General features: G+C 36.2%; 1 protein-coding gene across 2 annotated transcripts in view; it reads right to left on the bottom strand.

Moving 5' to 3' along the window:
• Nucleotides 1-367: 367 nt before the first annotated feature.
• ctss1 (cathepsin S, ortholog 1) overlaps nucleotides 368-21,403 on the bottom strand; it is a 34,217-nt gene continuing 13,181 nt past the window's right edge. Inside the window, exons 1-8 of one of the 2 annotated variants that reach the window (XM_030147924.1) lie at nucleotides 16,778-16,914; nucleotides 13,595-13,718; nucleotides 13,362-13,484; nucleotides 6,639-6,791; nucleotides 6,325-6,549; nucleotides 2,610-2,775; nucleotides 1,429-1,534; nucleotides 368-1,305 (exon numbers count right to left, since the gene is read on the bottom strand). In XM_030147924.1, coding sequence (XP_030003784.1) covers nucleotides 1,206-1,305; nucleotides 1,429-1,534; nucleotides 2,610-2,775; nucleotides 6,325-6,549; nucleotides 6,639-6,791; nucleotides 13,362-13,484; nucleotides 13,595-13,717 — 996 coding nt within the window. In that variant the 5' untranslated portion in view covers nucleotide 13,718; nucleotides 16,778-16,914 and the 3' untranslated portion in view covers nucleotides 368-1,205. Of the gene's footprint in view, nucleotides 1,306-1,428; nucleotides 1,535-2,609; nucleotides 2,776-6,324; nucleotides 6,550-6,638; nucleotides 6,792-13,361; nucleotides 13,485-13,594; nucleotides 13,719-16,777; nucleotides 16,915-21,403 lie in introns of those variants that run through there. The other variant, XM_030147923.1, reaches the window with a different exon arrangement.

The following is a 21,403-nucleotide window of genomic DNA, read 5'->3' as shown; positions in this document are numbered from 1 at the left end:
CAGACCAACTGTGATCTCAAGTAAAATAGTAGCATAATCACCCAGAAATAATGACTCCAAATATTCTTCTTGGTTTATTGTGGAAAAAACACAAAAAATACAATACTTCTAAATAACGAAAAAAAAAAACAATCCATTAAATTCTGAAAATATTTACATTAAACAAACTATCCTTTAACAATTTAATGTGGAAAAACCTGAACAAATATGAACAACCTGAAATTTCTAAAGAAAATGAAGTGCAATTTAGTAATATTCTGTCTGTAACTAAATGTTTTGTGCCTTTGTAAATGTGATCTGTAATCCACATGTATAAATGATAAATTGCTTTATTCAGTAAAAACCTATAAAACTTAAATTGTTTTTTTTTTTTCTATTTTTACACACTGTTATGACACCTAAAACACAGTAACACAAAACCTGATCTTGCCAGATCTTGAAAGTAGAAGTAGTCCTGAATAAAAGGACACAAGCACATGCACAGCAGCTTCTATGACACTTCCACAGCTAGAATAATAAAATCATTTCAAGCAGCCTGTCTCACTGAAATATTTTCACCAAGGTTATAGGCACGAATACTACGGTGCTTACATGGAGTATGATCAAGTATCTGAAGGTGGAGCCGAGTGTTCTCTTTTTTTGAAATTTAAGATATGGTCACCCTATTATTAGCTCAAGGTACAAACACACGGTCAAAGGTCCCAATCCACAAGAAAACGTGTGAAGTTTCCACAAGATAAGTTGTGCAAACAAGACGTAAATATATCTTTTGGGACTTGTGGGGCTTGGTGATATGGTGTGATTTAAAGAACATGGCTGCATCTAAAACCTAATCAAATCCCCAGATTTCGAAAAATGTTCCCAACTGACCATCTGTGATTGACTTTGTATGTTCAGACTCTTCTTAAGTTAGGTCTAATTGAACAAGTGAACAACTTATATTTATTTACAGTGTTTTAACACAAAATACTAACTCCAGCACATAAATTATATTTCATATGTCTCTATGAACCTTTAACTATGAACACACATAAACACTAATATCAAATCTAGTATATGACCCTTAAAGTTTGAGTGACAGAAACATGTCTAAAGGTACAAAGCTGGAAAAGTGTTGTTCCCATAGTAACAGTGAAAATGAACAAAGGTACTTCTGTCGGAGGTGACAGTGACATTCACATGCATCAGGTGACTGTAGGATGTTTTTACAGTGTAGGATAAACAGCAAAGGTGGCAATGCCACAAAGGTTATTCTTGTTCCTGGCAATTCGAATGAAACCTTCCTCTCCCCATGTTGTCCCCCAGCTGAAAAAAACAAAATACACACAGTCCAAGCCTTGGATACTTTTTCACCCATGTTGTGAATTGAAAGTTGTTGTTTTTTTTATAACTCCTGTTGAACGTTCTGACAAAATGAACAAAATGTACCTGTTTTTTACGAGCCAGAAGTCCTGTCCTTTGTAGGTGCCATAGCCCACAACAAGAACAGCATGATTTATTAAGCTTGGGTTACAGTTGGGGACGTTGTACAGACCTAAAAGACACAGGAGAGGAATTAATATTAGTGCAAAGAGCCCGCCAATAATCTTGTGGGCATAAATATCGACAACTGTCTATGCAAATGAACAAAAGCTTCATTCGGTTTACAGCAGTGTTTTTCAACCTTGGGGTCGGGACCCCACGTGGGGTCGCCTGGAATTCAAATGGGGTCGCCTGAAATTTCTAGTAATTGATAAAAATAAAAACTTACAAATAAAAAAAAATATGAGTTGACAGAGACAATCACAACACTTAAAAGACAAACTGTGAAGCTGAAACTGAAGCACTGTGGTTCTGTTTACCTTTAATTCTATCTTTAATTCATAGTTTCAGTTCTTGTTTGTTCAGTATTAAATTGTCCTCCTTGTAAATCACAGCTGGACTGACTGGACAGATCCTGACCAAGGAAAATCACATTCTCCCTTTGTGCAGTAATCTACACCTGGATTTACTGCCTCCGTCCACAATAATATACATTATATAGACTAAATGTCCTCTAAAATTAACGTTTATTTGCAGCATAGTATAGCAAACTATTACATGATCAAAAACAAATTAATTTTAGCAAAAAAAAAAAAAAAAAAAATCACTGTTTTGAATATCTGGGGTCACCAGAAATTTGTGATGTTAAAATGGGGTCACAAGCCAAAGAAGGTTGGTACCGCTGAACTAAAGTGTACCTGTAGTTAATTAATTTAAGTAATTAATCGTAGAAATTAATTTTAGCAAAAAAATAATAATAATAAAAAAAATCTCTGTTTTGAATGTCTGGGGTCACCAGAAATTTGTGATGTCAAAATGGGGTCAGGAGACAAAAAAGGTTGGAACCACTGGTTTAGAGTAAACATTCATTTGGGAATTGACACAAAAGAGGCCATAAAAAATAAAATATGACCCCTGAGTTTCTGGGGTCATATATTGGGGTCATACTGATGTGATTGTCAAACGTTTTTGAGAATCACTTTTTAGAGTTCCCATGCATAAAGACTTGAAAACCATATATTTATCTCAGAATGCCTGGTGTAAACCATAGCCTGTAACCTGTGATCCCTCTAAGCCGTCAGCCTCACCTCCTCTGTACAGATGAAAAGATGGCAGCATGGCGTTGACCGCCACAGCTACAGGACCGACTGTGGCCACCACTTCCTGCAGAGTCTTCTCAACACCACGGGGGAGGATACGGAAATTCAAGCAGTATCCAGCCTTTCCTTTGACAGAGTAGCGACATTTCCCATTCTAAAAAAGTAACATTTAACAAACTGGTAAATGATGCAGTAGAAATGCTCTCTGAGGTTTGTTCCTGAACTTGGAGGTGTCATTCCTGTCACAGTACATATGCATGCAACAAATACTGCATATATGCAGTGCAATGCTTTTATGCAAATTAAACGTTATATCGTCACAGCTAAAAACACATCTGTTTCATGGGTTGGATCAAGCAAAAGTCAACATCAACATGAAAAAGTTAATGTGCCAACATCATTTAACAAGAGGGCTCATTTTTAACTAACGATGTCTATTTTATGGAACTGTTCTCCTTTTAAAATACCACTTAACCTCCTCAGACCCAGGACATGTCAGCAAAGTACACGCTTTTTTGTTTTTTATTAAATTAGTGCCTATATTGGAAACATCATGATGCAACAGTTTTTTCAGATGCAGTTTTTAAATTTTTTTATGGAATGTCCTTTGTGGTGGACAGTTTTCTTTTTTTTTGTATGAAGTTGTAAAACTCTTGTCCACAAATTTAAAAAGAGGGTCTGAGGAGGTTAAACAGTACAGGAGAAGTTCTGAACCTTCTGTTAGGCTGCATTAAATTAATAAAAATACATGTAAAAGACTGTCTATTACTTTGAGAAATTTAGATTCTGAATGAGGAAGTTTGTGAATTCATACACTAGTCACATTTAAAAAGACTATCTGTGAACTGTTACCGAGACATGACACTTTATTTGTAATTTACCTATATCAGTATGGACCGCCACAAGTTGTAAATAACAGTGTTACTATTAAATACATTAAATGTGATGTGATGTGGCGACAGTGGTGCAGTGGTTAGCACTCGTGCCTCACAACAACACGGTCCTGGGTTCGATTCCAACCCCAGTCCATGGGGGTGGGACCTTTCTGTGTGCAGTTTACATGTTCTCCCCGTGTCTGTGTGGGTTCTCTCTGGTTCTCTGGCTCCTCCCACCATCCAAACACATGCACTGATAGGTTAATGGGTTCATCTAAATCCCCTATAGGTGTGAATGTGACAGTGATTGTGTGTCTCTGTATGTTCAGTCTGTGGTGAACTGGCTGTTGTGCTGAATTCTACTTCCTGTTGAAAACTGCTCCCCCTTCCTAAATCAGCCATGAAGAGGACAATGTGCACCAAATTCACCCTGTCACAACATTTTCTCCTTTCTGACTGTAGGCTATGAAATTATTTGTGAATTATTCAACCTCTTAACACCATCACAGCTGTGTAGCAATTAAGTAATTAATAATATTGTAAGATATTACAGTTATGTTTTTTTTAATCTGTTTAATATTAAAGAATGTACAAACTGTAAGGTATATAAAACTTTCTAAAGTTAAATCTTGGATACAGAACACACAAAATAAATAACAATAAAAGCAGATTCTGTTGAAAACTACATCACCCGTGGCTGGGGATGCAGTTTTCGGCAGGGAGCAGAATTCGACAGCAGATATTGCCGAAAACTGCATCCCCCATTACAATAAGCTTGTGAAGCTACAGGAGTGAAATGACTTTAGCAGCTCACATTTGGAGCTATTCTGGTGACAGGGTGAATTTGGTGCACTTTGTCCTATTCATGGCTGACTTAGGAAGGGGGAGCTGTTTTCGGCAGCTGCTGTGTGATGCAGTTTTCGGCTGAGAGTAGAATTCAGCACAACACTGGTCACATGTCCAGGGTGAACCCCGCCTTCACCCATAAGTAGCTGGGATAGGCTCCAAGCGACCCCCGTGACCCTAGTGAGGATAAAGCAGGTTCAGAAAATGAATGAATGAATGAAAATATTGTGATCATATCTGGCTTGTTTTCAAAAATAGGTCAACATTTTGGGTGATGCATACAACGGTAAAGAGTCGTCCACATGTTACTGTGGCAGCCTGTTCACATGTTACCACGTTCTCATGTCAATAAAACAGAGACTTTTCAATATTTTACTCCAAAATGTATTTTAAGCATAGTTGAACATAATATCTAAAAGGTTTCATCCTACTTGATGTCAGTTTCTGTTGAGAACCAGATGTTTTGAATGTTTGCGTAAAGCGTAAAAAATTGATGTCCATATCAAGTCGACATTTTACCAAGCAGTGATCTGACATTTTTCACCTAAAAATTTTATCTCCCCAAATTTTGTTACACATAATGTTAACGTGCTTATAAATACCTACTCAAATATGTATAATACATGCATATAAGTTACTCTGCTTACATGACAGACACTGTTGAAAACTAAATGTGTCCATGTGTTACCGCTGGATCGGACCCTCACACATCTGTTACAGCACAAGAGATTTAGGTAGCAAAACGACTCTCTATGTTTCAGAGTTACTTAAAATGGGCATCATAGTTACTTGACAATGTGCTTTTGTCATGATGTGTTGACAGAAATCCTTTTGGGTGATCCAAAAAAAATACTTTAATTCTTTAAAATGACATTGTTGAAATTTAATCAATAAATGATTTTAATATGTTTAACACAATTTCATAGATGTTAACACTACACTGTAAAAAAAACAAAAACAAAAAAAAAACATAAAAAAACAGTATTATTCTGGCAGCAGGAGTGCCGAAAAAATATTGTAAAATAACGGAAAATATCTATCTCATAAAAATATGGTAATTTTCCATAATTAAAATACAGTTTTTTGCACTTCTGCTTTTTTTTTTTTGACTTTTTAATGTTTAATAAAGAATATTTACATGTATTTAAACAATGAAATTATCTATCTATCTATCTATCTATCTATCTATCTATCTATCTATCTATCTATCTATATATATCTATATATATACATATATATATATATATATATATATATATATATATATATATATATATATATATATATATATATATATATATATATATATACAAATAATTTTCAGTGAGACTCAGTTGTCCAATCCACTGATAAAAACTGTATTTGGACAGTTTATCAGTGCTTATACATGTTATACATTCACAAAAATACATTTATGCAACATTTTTGTTGGGAAACCTCCTGTAATTACACAAGATATTTGTCAATTAAAAAAACAAGTCTTGTTAAACTTACAGAACAAATACTTCTTTAATGGTTAATTGTCAGTAATTTATCTGGTTTTGTTTTGTTTTGTTTTGTTTTACAGAATTAAACTTAAAATTAACAGTTTAATCTCATAAATAGAAAAGAAATATTTGTGAAATTATGATGCATTTGCAAATGTATTTTAACTGTATTTTTCAGTATTTTTCTTTTAAAAAATGGAAATTTTATGGTTATTCACAGTTACAGTTTTTCATGTTGTTTTACATTTGACATGTAAAATCACAGTCTATTTTTGTCATTTCATTGATTTTTTCCTGTATCTTAAAAATACAGGAAAAATCTGTAAAATAAACAGTGAAAATTCTGTTAAACTACAGATTTTTTTTACAGTGTAGACCGAGTTCTTATGTAACTGTTGCTTTATTTATGAAGTGGTAATGTACTGTAGTTTTGCCTTTCCCAGTGCAGTTGGACCGTACTGTCTGACAGTTGTGTGTTGAAGGTGTGTAGGTAACCTGATGTTCGTAGGGATAGAAGCTCTCTGAGTCAACGCCTCTGTTGCGGATGATGTAGTTGTAGGACTTTGTGATGTATCCGCCTCTGCAGCCATGGTTTCCATCACTTGTGCTACAGTCCACCAGATTCTGAGGACTCAAAGGAATAAGGACGCCTGTTCGTCTGCTCATCTGGCCCTCAAGAGCCCCCAGAGAGCTGAAGGCCCAGCAGGACCCACACATGCCCTTTATGAGAAGAAACACACAGGTCTGCATTCAATGCCACATTCACTCTGTAGTCTGCACTGATCAAACAGCATAAGCTGAGAACTGACTTGGTTTTGGACTGGACTGACCAGGCCTTTCTCCCTCCAGTCAACGCTCAGAGGCATTTGTATGCCGCTGGTTTCCTTAAAAGTGTCATTTCTGAACTGATCCAGCTCCTCCTTCTCCAAGCCACTCAGCTTCTCGTTAACTTCATCTGCCGTCTTAATAGAAACAAACAGACACACAATGTGAGAACACAGTGGTGTTGGATGGTTTAACATAATCCACAGCAAATACCTCCAAATCAGAAGTTATACTTTTCAATTTACCAACCCACTGACGCCAACTCAGCACTTTTGTTGCTAGATTTAGAAACTTTTTAGACTACCCTAGCAACCTTCTCCCTCAAAAAGCACCTAACAGCAAATCTAGCTACTTTAAGAATTTATTTGGAAACTTTTAGTAACTTTTGAAAGGTGACTCAAATGCTAAAAGCACATTTTCCCTTTTAATGACACCAAGCAATTTTCTCTGTCAGTCTGAAAAACACATGGTCTAACTGCAAAAATGCAGTCATGCTAATCTGGTGACTTTGTTGCTATACTTAATGTTTTTATAGACTCCCTCTGGTGACTCTGAAAAAAGTATGTTTCTTTTACTTCATCACCTTTAGATGAAAAAAACCCAAACATTATTATTACTATAAGTGTAACTAAATATGCATCAGTCAGATCTAAGTCCACTTCAGTTTCAGTTAAACACCCGGCTGTAGACACTTGCTCTAAGGCTGCTCTATCTTGAATTACTACATTCTGATTTCGTTCCTGTAGCGGCAAACTTATCTGTCACTTATGTACCTGTCAAACCCAGGTCATTTAGGTCGCTCATATCTGACATTTGTGTGATTCTTATCTGACTGGGTCTATTCATATCATTATAGAACTTGTGTGCCTCTTACTTTAAACCTTTTCTGTTCTCCCTGTGACCACGCTGACTCGTGGTTCAGAGCATCCTGCTCTATCCAGATCTAACGTCACAGTTCATTCAGGACATGGAGTGTTTGGTCTCTCGCTGATGCACATGCTCATTAGAGGTGCTCTGAGTGTTTCCTGTCTGTCATGATGGCTCCATGGTGTTTTGACCACTTGTCAGCTGACTTTCACTTTGCCCTCATTTCTGTAAGAATCATGTCTGTCATGCCATATCTAATGTGTATAAAAACTCACTGCCTGTGCTCCTCCTTACCCCCCTTTTCCTTTAACACTTTAGCTTCATGCTTTTGTTAGAGAGGGGTGAATAAGACTCCCACATCAGACCAGCTTAGACTGTTGTGTTCTCTATTGACAGATTTTTCCACCACAACTCCCCATCTTCTTTTCCTCTCTTGCTGTCTGTGATACAGAAAACTGCAAGTTCCTCTGATTCTTATCAGCCCTGAATGTTTTATTATTATTGTTATTTTATTTTTGTTCAGGGCATTTCGGTGCATTTAGAATACAATATCCTTTATTGTCATTGTGTGCACAATGAAATTAGGAATTTTATTTACTGGTCAGGGGAATGGTAAAGAAGAGATTAAAAAAAAAAACTTTGAGGAGAAAGAGAATGTCTGAAACACAACTTAGATAATGCAGTGAATCTAGTTTATAACAGTGCTTCATGTTAGTGTGAAAACATTTTGGATTAATTATGAAGCACAAAATAGACAACAAAAAGTGAATGAGTTTCTAGTTAGATACAAAAACAAAAAAATCTTCACACAGCCTAAGCCTCCAGAAACTAAAAAAAAAAAAGAGGAAACCTTCCATTGTTTATAAATTACCTGTATTTTAACTGGGGTGAGAAATTTTTACATTCAGATGTAAAGATGTAAAGTAGCTTAAAGAGATGTAAAAAGTTGTAAGGGGAATGTAAAGCAGTGGCGGCTGCTCGTCTTTCAGACAGGGGAAGCTCATTGTCGGCTTACATCAAAAAAAATTGTCAAGTTATTTAAACATATATTCATCCCTCCGTTCCTTTTTCAGAAAATGCTCAGTGTCCTTATCGTACCAGTAGGCGTCTTTTCCAGGACTGGACCAGTGTCCTCTGAATGTCCAGCAGAGCTAGCTCTGCGCTGGGCTGCTCAGACGGCCTTGGCCCAGTGCATTGTGGGTGTCAGACTTCAGCCTTTTTAAACTACAGATGCTCCTTTCACTGCGACCTAGCCGACAGTTTGATTGATTTAACTATCTACAAAACAATATTAAACTCGAACAAGAAATGATTAAATTATGGAACTGAAAAAAGAAAACAGTGAAATTATGTTACATTGAAACAAGGAAGTCCAATGAGTGTGTTTTATTTACAGTGCAAGAAATGAACGAGTCATTTCGTAGTGGTTTCTGTGATTTCTCAGCAGAATGTGTGTCGGTATTAAACTGAACTGTGTCAGTGAAGGAGCAGATCTGAAAACAGCTGTCAATCAAACGGGGTTCAGCCTTTCGACTGATCCTCCAATCAGCACGTGGGATTCTGGCGTCCAGCCTGGCCGAGCTCCGCCCACAGCTCCATTCACCCCCAGAGACGCCCGGCGTCCGGGGGCGGGACAACATCGTGGCATTTATCCAATTACCGTCCAGTTTTGAAGCAATGAAAAAAACAGTTCCACTCAGTCCCATTGAAGCCCATAGACGGACACAGTCTACGGACAAATGCACTGAGCAGAGATGGAGGAGAAAACACAGACACGGGAATGGAGGAGAAGTGAACAACATCCAGTCTGTTGGTTTGTGATAAAGCTGATTTGAACAAACTCGTCTGTGAGATGAATGTGTTCGAACACATTTGTAGTCAATGAAATGACAACACAACCGAACAGATTTAACCATTTAATTTTTGTAATTTTAGGGGAAGCCGGGCTTCCACTGCAGTCTGTGAGAAATCGCCACTGGTGTAAAGGGTGTACATAGTAATCTTTACATAAGTACAGGAGCTAATTTTAAATTTATCCACAAACTCTACCTAACTCCAATAAAAATCCACAAAATATGAAAGGATATGTCATCAGTGGGCCATTGATGCAGAAAGAGGGAAGGGACATTCATGCACATGTTCTGGGACCTTTTAAAAAGTTATTGGAGCTCAGTTCACTCTCTCACTCAGTCAGTCTTGGACTTACAATTTGATTTAAGCAGTAGTTTATATTTACTAAATGACACCTATAATTTACAGTTAGATCATAAAAAATGCAGGATACTAATTTTGATCACTTATATGGCAAAGAAATGCATACTTTTATTTTCTAAGAATGATTCCCCTCCATCTTTTAAGATTTTCCATGATCAGTTGTCTTCTTTCTTACCTTTAGAAAAACTGACTTTGGATAAATATAATGGTGGCCATCTCTTTAATGAATTTTAGTTGCCTTTACTCTCTGGTATGGAGAAAGTTTGAGTTTGTATGCCATGAATACTGCCCTATTACTGCTATTTATGTCGCAGCATGCATCACTATGCTCATGCTTATGTTGTTACCCTTATTACTGTTATTATTGTGTTGATGATGGTGATGATGATGATTTTATTTTATTTTATCTTGTTATTATTATTATTATTATTATTATTATTATTATTATTTTATTTATTTATTTATTTTAAAAAATATATTTAGACTTTTAACTACAAAAAAAATAAAAAGAGGAAACCTTCCATTGTTTATAAACTACCTGTATTTTAACTGGGGTGAGAAATTTTTACATTCAGATGTAAAGATGTAAAGTAGCTTAAAAAGATGTAAAAAGTTGTAAGGGGAATGTAAAGGGTGTACATAGTAATCTTGATATAATTATGGGACTGTGCATTTCTTACTTAAAAGGTTAAAACATTTAACATGTGTGAGTTCCTTGCACAGGGGTCATGTGTTGTGGTTTTTCATTTGTTTGGGAGTTAGGATGTGGTTAAGAAGGTGGGGGGGGCTCTGGCTGACACATCTCAGCTGTCCAGTTCAACTCTTAGCTCACTTTTATTGATCAAAAAGCTTGTGAAATCCTTGCCCTAATGCAGTGGTTCCCAACCTTTTTTAACTCCTGACCCCATTTTAACATCACAAATTTCTGGCGACCCCAGACATTCAAAATGGAGCCTTGTTTTTTTTTTTTTTGTTTTTTTTTGCTGAAATTAATTTATTTTTGATCATGTAATTGTTTGCTATACTATGATGCAAATAAACGTTAATTTTAATTGACATTTAGTCTATATAATGTATATTATTGTGGACGGAGGCAGTAAATCCAGGTGTAGATTACTGCACACAGTGAGAATTTTATTTTCCTTGGTCAGGATCTGTCCAGTCAGTCCAGCTGTGATTTACAAGGAGGACAATTAATACTGAACAAACAAGAACTGAAACTATGAATTATGAAAGAGCTGCAGCATCTGAAACTGACCACAATGAACATTTGACACAGAAACAGAACCACAGTTTGTCATGTCTTCTATGGATTGTGATTGTCTCTCTCAACTCACCATATATTTTTGATTAGTAAGTTTTTATTTTTTTATCAATTACTAGAAATTTCAGGCGACCCCATTTGAATTCCAGGCGACCCCACATGGGGTCCCGACCCCAAGGTTGAAAAACACTGCCCTGATGTGTGCTGCATATCCCCTGGTATCTCTGTGTGACCATCAGAGTTTCCTGTCATTATCAGTGTAAAAACAAAAAGAAAAAAGATATTCCTCCTCCTTTTAATCACATATTTACACCTAAAAAAATATTGTATGCTGTATATTTTCCACCTGTACGTATACATATAATTTTGTGTAATTTGATTAGCCTAAAAGCCTAAATGCAGTCCCAGTTATCAGATTAGCCCAGTCTATAGCGGATTAAATTAATCAGATTGTATAAAAGCAGATTAGAGCTTTTCTGCAGGAGTTTTCTTCAGGAGTTTAAATTAAGCAGGTTTAAGTGCAGATTAACAGTGCTGGTTATTGACTGTCATCTTGTTCCAACAGAGGTCAGAGAGTGTCAAGGCACTTTCCATTATACTGTCCTGTGAAGGTCTAAGACTGGGCTGTCAAACTCAAGTTAGTTCAGTGCCACATGCAGCTAAATTTGATCTGAAATAGGCCGGACCAGTAAAATAATAACATAATAATATATAAATAATGTCAATTCCAAACTTTTCTCCATGTTTTAAAGTGAAAAAAGTACAATTACATTGTGGAAATGTTTGCATCTACAAAATATCCTTTCAAACAATGTGAATAACATGAACAAACTGAAAAAATAAGTGAAATTTTAACAATATTAAGCCTCAGTTTATCATTTACACATGTGCATTATAACTTACAGATCACAGTGGATCTACAAACACACAAAACGTTTAATAACAGACAGAATATTAGTAAAATTGTACTTACTTCTCTTACGACATTTCAGGTTGTTCATATTTGTTCAGGTTATTCAGATATTTTTATAATATTATACTTTGTTTTAGTGTAAATACATGAAAATAGTTACATTTACAAAGAGAAAAATGTGGAGTTGTGGGTATTTATAAGTTATTATGACCCACTTTAGTCTGAATTGGTCTGAATGTGGAACCTGAACTAAAGGATTGTTAATATCTTCAGTGTAATTTTTGCATTTCTTAAATTCATCCCAGGGCCGGACTGGACCCTTTGGAGGGCCGGATTTGGCCCCTGGGCCACATGTTTGACACCTGTGGTCTAAGAAAAGGAGAGGGGAAGCACTGTGAAGAAGTTCAATCTAAATAGTGTCATGCCATGATTGTCCACCAGAGGTCTCACAGGTATGAACACAGTGCAGTTCACGACAACACTGTCTGCACTGGGTTGTGTTCAAACTGTGAGCCAGCTTGATGATGTAGGAAATCTGAAACACATAACTATTCAACAATTTCTGTAAAGATCTGTGAGGTGACTTTGTTGTGATATTGGGCTCTATAAATAAAACCGAATTGAAGTGAATAAAACTGAACTGAATTGAAAGATGGCAGTGCAACCTGGGGGACTCAGACCAGTGAGCAGTTCCCTCAGTATGCATAAACAGCTCATTCTATGGGAACAAAATTATTTGTTTGAATAGAAACCATAATTCTGAATGTTGTATTCCATTTCTACAGTCTGATGTGCCTAAATCCCCCTAAATGTTACACACTAAACTTTTAATTGGATTAAATTTGACTAGATAGATTCTTTATTCATCCCATTCACAACTGCAGATGTATCCACAAACTTAGGAGAATAAGGCATGCAGTAAATACTACCAAAACACACAGGAAAATCATGTAAAGCCCAGGAATAAAAAAAAATATTGCAGCGCAAAGCAGAATGTACGGCTGAAGTGCATAATGTTTTATATCTGATGACAGATGCTGCAGTTTTAATGACCTCCTCTTCTGTTTTTGCCGGTGTTGGTTTGTCGGTCTGTCTGTGAGCAAGGTAACTCAAAAAGTTATGGATGGATTTGGATGAAAATTTCAGGAAATGTTGATACTGGCAAAAGGAACAAATGATGAAATTTTGGTGGTGATTGGGGGTGGGGGGTGGGGGGGGGCTGATCTGCCTTGGCAGAGGTCTGCGCTCTCCGAGTGCTTTTCTAGTTTATTTATTTTTTTACACAAAAGGAAATGATCTATAAATGGTTAGTTTATGACTGATAAACCTTTAATTAAGCCTCTTATGGTGTCTTACAAACCCCTCGAGCTTCTGTTACTCAAAGACTTCCTAAAAACCTTCATTAAAATGTTTTAAAAATTAGAATCTTACCAGGAGACCAGAACCTACCATATCAGCCAGGTGGTTCAGTTCCAGGGTGAAGCTGTGTTTTCCTGCTGATGCTTCCTGGTTATGTGTCGACACCAGCTGCAGGTTCTTCTCCCAGACTTCTCTTCTGAACGTGATCTCAGTCTGAAAAAGGGGGGAATTTAAAAAAAAAACGAACTGGCTTTGACAGTTCCATAGTGTCATGTATGTGTCATGTATAAGAGCACAAAAGCAGATGAGCTCCACAGTCCTACCTGGTTTTTGTAATCCTTGCCCTGTTTGATGGTCCACTCCTCCCAGACTTTATCTAAGGCAGGTGAAGACCAGCCAGAACAGAGAAGAAAGGCTGGAAGGAAAACTGCACACAGAAGAGCCATCCTACAACAACAAAAGAAAATGTGAGTATATAACACGCAATAATCTGTGTAATATGATAAATATGATCATTTTAAGGCCAATTGCCCAACGCTCTGTGTTCATATGTGATTATTTTCTGCTTTTGTACATCTGATGTAACAGTAAACGCTCTAGGATTTTAAGTTGATTTAATGTAACAAGGGATTTAAAGACATAATGTAAACCTCATTAATGATACACTATTCAAACAAGTTTCTTAAAAAATTTTTTAGCCTTGAGTGTAAGTGAATAAATAAAGAAACTGAACACTGCAAATTGTTGAACAAGTGTTCAGAAAACGCAAACCTCCACCAAGCACTCCGAACGGTATTTCTGTTTAAATTCAACAGTTTCCAGGTTGTTCCATACAGCAGAAAAAGTTGAAGCTTGGTACTAGTCATATGTCTGTCCAATTAGATTCAATTCCCATCAATATTAGTTGAGTTCTAATTTTAAATGTGTGGTAAATGGGATTTTCAATGTTCAATGTAAATGTCCACAGAGTCCACATTCCACAGTGGATGTGGACAATTTAGGTCCAGATACAAGAGATTGTTCTAAGCTACAGGTGGATCCAATTGGAGGCTAATCGGAGTTGTTTTGAATTTTGTATGAATTTTTGAAAATTGTTCAATGATGACAAATGGAAAATTGTAGATGTTGTGACCTTGCTGTGACCTTGAACTTTGTCCTACTGGGACCAAAATGGACTGGGTTGGTCCCAGGGCCTAGGCCTATCTGTGGGGAAGATTTGGGAAAGATGGGTGGAAGAGATTTTCCCTAAAGTTGCTAACAAACAAACAAACAAATGCACAAACAAACAAACAAACACACAAACAAACACACAAAGCAAAGTGATCACAATACTAATAATAATGGCCATGGGAATAACAGCCATGTGTAAAGAAGACACACACATTACTTGAGCACTCTGTACTTTTAGAAAGATGTGAGAACTTAATGTAGTCTTTGTCACCATGCTTAAATTCAATGAACCTGTTGTAACTCTAATAATACAAGTCACCTTAACTTAGAATAATCTGTTTCTCTGTCACATGCAGCCAAAGGTCTGAAGCTGGTGTCAAACCCAGTCCAGTGTACGATGTAAATGCTGTCAAATGAGTTCATTCTCATTTGGTTTAGGCCTATTTTGCTCATTGTTCTGGCTTGAAGTCAAATGACAGGAGTGAGGATTTAAAATGCTATTATGTTCAGTTATTTGATGATGAAAATGGGGGTGGTATTAAATAAGTTTTTCTTCTTTCCACTCCTTTTCGAGTGTAGATGAACGATTTTTTTAATTTTGAATTTGCAGGTAATTATTGTTACTTTCTTTAAGATAAAATGCATTTCATATTCATGTGTCTAGGAAAATGTTAATGTAAATGTTAATGTAAATCTCATGAAATGTGAGTATGAAAAAGCTTAGTTTGTCTTTAAGCATATTTGTAGACAGCAGGTTAAAATGTATTCTCTTGATGTAAAATGCATGAGAATGCTTCCTTCTCTGATGGTAGTAATGGTGGATACCAGTGGGGATTTCTCTCAGACTGCAGTGGAAGCTCGGCTTCCCCTAAAATGACTCAAATTAAATGGTTAAATCTGTTCGGTTGTGTTGACATTTCATTGACTCCAAATGTGTTAGAACACGTTCATCTCACAGATGAGTTCGTTCAGAATCAGCTTTATCACAAATCAGTGGACTGGATGTTGTTCACTTCTCCTCCATTCCCGTGTCTGTGTTTTCTCCTCCATCTCTGCTCAGTGCATTTGTCCGTAGACGCTCAGCGTCCATGCACTTCAATGGGACTGAGTGGAACTGCTTTAAACTGACTCTAAAGTGTAACTGGACCCTAATTGGATAAATGCCACCATGTTGTCCCGCCCCCAGATGCTCGGCGTCTCTGGGGGTGAATGGAGCTGTGGGCGGAGCTCGGCCAGGCTGGACGCCAGAATCCCACGTGCTGATTGGATGATCAGTCAAAAGGCTGAATCCTGTTTGATTGACAGCTGTTTTCAGATCTGCTCCTTCACTGACACAGTTCAGTTTAATACCGTCACACATTCTGCTGGGAAAGAGAGAGAGAAACTGCTACGAAATGACTTGTTCATTTCTTGCACTGTAAATAAAACACACTCATTGTACTTCCTTGTTTCAATTTAACATAATTTCAACGTTTTCTTGTTTACTTGAAACGATAAGGTCACTGACCATTTTCTTAAAAAGGAACGGAGGATGAATTTATGTTTAAATAACTTGACTTTTTTTTTTTTTTTTGATGTAAGCCGACAATGAGCTTCCCCTGTCTGAAAGACGAGCAGCCGCCACTGATGTGTAGCTCAGGCGTCCTCACACCTCATGTTTGATCATATTAACCACTGGACAATACTAAGACTTTGCCCCATTTTATAAAAAAACAACGACTAACAAACACATTATTCAATTAAACAAGTACGTGAGCAAAATGTACTGATTAAAAAACTTGTATTGGTGATTTTATGTACACAACTTAATTTTGTTTAGGTAATTATATGCATTTACAGTGTAGTAACTATGTACAATGCAAAAATCAACCTAAATACTTTTGATCTCCAATCCAAATAGTGTCCAGTTCCTACAAAAACTGTATCAAACATCACCAAGAAAAAGTTTGTAAAGTCCAAAAATAACACAAAATGACCTCTGAGCTCTTAGAGGTAGTCCAAACTGAACTGAAAAGAAACTGTCCTGGACAGCTGAGGACGCATGTCTGACAGAAACAGATAAAGGTGAAAGAAAGAAAGAAAGAAAGAAAGAAAGAAAGAAAGAAAGAAAGAAAGAAAGAAAGAAAGAAAGAAAGAAAGAAAGAAAGAAAGAAAGAAAGAAAGCACACAAACACCAAACAGAGTTAATAAATAAAACTCCTCTCCTCCTTCAGACCTCGTACATGCATCCACACCTATGGTCAGAGTCTGGAACAACAAACCTAAGACCTGGACTCACATACAAAGCCCCCCCCCCCAATTCCTGAATATTAAAAAAATTAAACTGTCCGTTTTACCTTTTTGTTGAAATACTTGCGCCCTGGGGAACACAGCCTACTGGTCTGAACAGCCTTCAGTCCAGCAGAGGAAGCGTGGTTTCCTCACACACACTGTGGCCGTTGGACTGTTTTTGACAGTATGTGCTCGCTGCTCTGTCATGTGAGTCTAATTGACATCCAGCTGCAATCAACTACAATACCCTTCCAGTGCAATAGGTTGGACTAACACAGACATTTAGAGTCAAACAGCCTGAAGCTGATGGAGGTACGTCACATGTAACTGAGCAAAATGAGCTCCAAAATCAAAATCTGAATTGTGTACAAAAAAAAACAAAAACACTCTGACTATTTGAACAACAATCATATATACATAAACATATATTTGTACAGACTGTATCCACATGTTGTCTGGGTTCATGTCTGAACTGTGTGTCATGAGCAATGTAAAAACTGAAGCCAAATTCCTTGTATGTGTTCACATACTTGGCCAAAAAGCTGATTCTCATTCTGAAAATTCATGGAACTAAAGCACAGACACTGGATTATATATGATATGGCTCATATAAATAAAACAGAATCTATAATCAGCATTCACTTGTAATCATGCTTATATGTGTGCTCCACTTGACAATATCCTGGTGGCCCCAAGGTTCTAATAGTTTTAATCTTTCATTCTAGTTTATTTTTATTTAGTTTTGACCTTTTTTTTTTTTCTCTAATTCACTTAGTTTTAATTCATTTTAGAGCAGGTTTACTAGTTTTTATTAGTTTTCATTTTTTTCTAAATGCTTGGTTTTAGTTCAGTTTTAGTTTTGTCATATTTTTTCTCTTCTTCTCTGTCGTCATATTCAAATAAATCCCAGACAGGACTCTGCTGCTTTCTCCCAACTTTAGTCTCCATGTTTCCAGGTAGAGTGGGGACCAGAAGACGACTGGAAACCACAAGTGAACACAAGTGACGGACCCTTAAATATCATATGGTGCCAGCAGAGAAAATTGCTAGAGCGAAAAAACTCACTTTCGTATCAATCTGACATTGACAAAGACAAAAATGAGAGGAATTTGATCCATAATTTTTATCCGTTTTAGTTAGTTTTGTAAACACACAATACAGTTTCAGTTATTGTTTTTTTTCTTTTAATTATAGTTTTTATTTATTTCAGTTGATGAAAATGTTTTTACAATTCTAGTTTTGGTCATTTTGCTAGTTTTCGTTAACGATAATAACCTTGGAAGACACTAAACTGTGTGATGATGCGTGGACAGGAGGACGTTATGTAAGGTGAGACTCTGAGTTGGCTGAGCCTGTGCACTTGGCTCTCCTAACTGATCTTTTCTCTTCCTGAATCCAGGGTTGGACAAAGATTTGCTGATGATTGCAGGTTCCAAAGTACCAGATGGTGAGTTCCTGACTCAGCACCGGTTCTTCTTCTGTGGTGAACACACATGTCTATTGTGTCAGTACACAACACTGTTCTGCAGTTCAATAACCAAGAGGCAGGCATGTCTACTCTGACACCTCCGTTTATATTCCACTGTATTCAGAGTGAGGGTTGGCCAAATAAACACAGAGTGGCTTCGAAATGTAATTAAGTAGAGGAGCAGTGTAGGTGGCATGAACAACACAACAGATGAAGGAAAGCACCTCTTAATTTACACTTGTTTTATTTTTGAAGTCCATATTTAATTGTTCCAGTCAGTGGGATGACAGTCCAATTACGTCTTCAAGATAGAGCCGTGCACACAAATAAACATCCAATTTAAACATAAATAATTCAGCATTGCAGACAAGGAAGAGTGAGAAATTTTTCATTAAATCTAAAAATATTCACACTAGTAGAGCCTAATCACCAGTAACATAGATAATCAATATACTTTAGGGAAAAGGTTATGCATATGTGCCAAGGTCAGAATAGTTTTGGATTTTTCATTCTAGTTTAGTTTTATTTAGTTTTGACTTTTTTTTCTCTAATTCAGTTAGTTTAAATTCATTTTTAGAGCAGGTTTGATAGTTTTTAATAATTTTCTTTTTTTTTTTCTAAATGCTTAGTTTTAGTTTAGTTTTAATATTCATTTTAGTTTTGTCATCTCTTTTCTCTTCTTCTCTGTCGTCGTATTCAAATAAATCGCAGACAGGACTCTGCTGCTTTCTCCCAACTTTAGTCTCCATGTTTCCAGGTAGAGTGGGGACCAGAAGACGACTGGAAACCACAAGTGAACACAAGTGAAGGACTGTCAAGTGTCATATGGTGCCACTAGCTAAAATTGCTAGAGTGAAATAAATCACTTTCGTATCAATCCGACATTGACAAAGACAAAAACGATGCGAATTTTATCCATAATTTTTATCTGTTTTACTTAGTTTTGTAAACACACAATACAGTTTCTGTTAGTTATCATCTTTTCTTTTAACCCTTTTATGCATGAATTATGAGAACCTTAATCATGATTTTTCCCCCGTTTTAATTCCTCTTTAGGCATGAAAAGAAAAAACAAACAAACAAAAAAAAAGAGAAAAACAATGCAATTGACAGCTTTTTATGAACCTATTTTTCATGGAGTTGCAAAAATGTCCACTCAAATGGATATGATGCGTTTAATTCTTAAAGCCAAGAAATGTGTATTTACTGGTATACTGTGAAAACTATGAAATAAACACACTTTTAATGCTACTAACCTGATGTTTTCTCATATTTAAACATACTCTAATACTAGTTATTACTCACTTCATGGGGATAATATGTAAAAAATACCCATTTTGTTAAAGAAAAAATGATCATTATAGTCTAATAACAATTGATTTACACTCAGCCGTATTACTGCAGATCAGGTTTATCAAGAACAGCAAAGTTACATGATGCATAAGTGTCCACTGTGTTGGCTGGTGTGGAACTAAAACAGCAAAACCCGTGAATATACAAGAGAAGAGCAGTAGAATAGCTGTCCACTGTAGTGACCACTATGCATGAAAGGGTTAATTATAGTTTTTATTTATTTCAGTTAATGAAAATGTTTTTTCAATTGTAGTTTTCCTCATATTGTTAGTTTTCGTTAACCATAATAACCTTGATATGTTGAACATGCACCTGAAACATCAAACATACTGTGGGCCATAGGTGATTAGGTGCAGGATGGTGGAACAGTGTTCAGCTCTGTCGCCTCACAGGAAGAAGGTCCTGGGTTTGATGTATGTGTGAAGAACAGTCGAACTGGCCGGTCCTGTAGGTGTGAGTGGTTATTTGTCTGTATATGTCATCCCTTCTGATGAGCGGATGACATGTCCATGTCCTGTCTTCACCAGGGTTGTAAGAAAATTTCGGTTCCACAATATATCACGATATTTGACTTCATGATACTGTATCGACATTACAAAGTACTGTATTGATATTTTTAAGTATTTATTCAAATGCAGACATGGTGGAGATTCATTTTTGTTTCTTTTTTGTTTATCATGTTCTTTTATTTCTATATTCACATGGGTATTTTGCTCTGTTGTTTGTACACTATAAAAGTACTATTGTGATATTACAGGTCATACATGTAGTTTTTTTTAAATTGATAACAGTTATTTCAAGAATCCTAAACGCACTTTTTACAGTCTGAAAGAGGCAGATGTTAGTTTTTTTTATTGGGAATGCACAAAAATAATGTTCTGATGATTCAGGGACTGAACACCATCTATGTATTTTTTTCGCAATAGAATACAAACATTTAAGCAGAATCTTAAGCTGGAATGTCTGTAAAACATTATTTATTTATTTATTTATTTGTGTGTTTTTTTTGTACTGGTAAAGCCACATGTTAAAATGTTATTTATCCAAATGCTGAACTGTAAGTTTTTCCAGGAAATAATCTTTTAAAAAATAAAACAAAAAATATCGCCTTGTTCACAGTATTGTGATATATTGCAATATATCGTATCATGATCTTTGTATTGTGATTTATATCGTATCGCCAAATTCCTGCCAATACACAGCCCTGGTCTTCACCTGGTACCCTGTCTTCAGTATCTGGTGAAGGCTCCAGCGTCCCTGTAACCCTCTAGAAATGAATGTCAAACAGGTGTGTACGTCAATGTTTTACCTGCCAACAGACCAATGTACTGGTGCTGCAGCAAAAATATAAAGAATACACTTCAACAACCCACTTAAAGTAAGTTTAACTGAGTGAATGAGCCTTACTTTACTTGTCCTTGTAGGGAAATTCTGTCTGCATTTTACTAATACACACAGTTCCTAGCAATTAGCGGTTAGCACACAGTACACGTTAGGAGCAGCGAGTCGTCATCTTATTTTTGTCCCAACATTTTAAGTGTGTTGTATCATCAAAATGTACATTTGTTTAGGTTTAATACTTTTTTTCATAAATATATTTCTTGTCATTTTCATTGTTTTATAAGAACAAGCAAAAAAAAACAAAAAAAACACAACACATCAAAACAATCCCTACCACCCCCACCCCCCACCCACACAATAGCACCCACTCCCAGTGCAACAAAACATACTTGGCAGACACAACTTATAGTAATAATAATAATAATAATAATAATAATAATAATAATAATAATAATAATACATTTTATTTGTATAGCGCTTTTCATACAACTCAGACACTTTACATGCAGCAGATAAAACAGAAACCAGA

Source organism: Sphaeramia orbicularis, chromosome 11 (assembly GCF_902148855.1).
Source record: "Sphaeramia orbicularis chromosome 11, fSphaOr1.1, whole genome shotgun sequence".
Classification (NCBI taxonomy): Eukaryota; Metazoa; Chordata; class Actinopteri; order Kurtiformes; family Apogonidae; genus Sphaeramia; species Sphaeramia orbicularis.
This window is presented reverse-complemented; position numbering and strand designations above follow the sequence as displayed.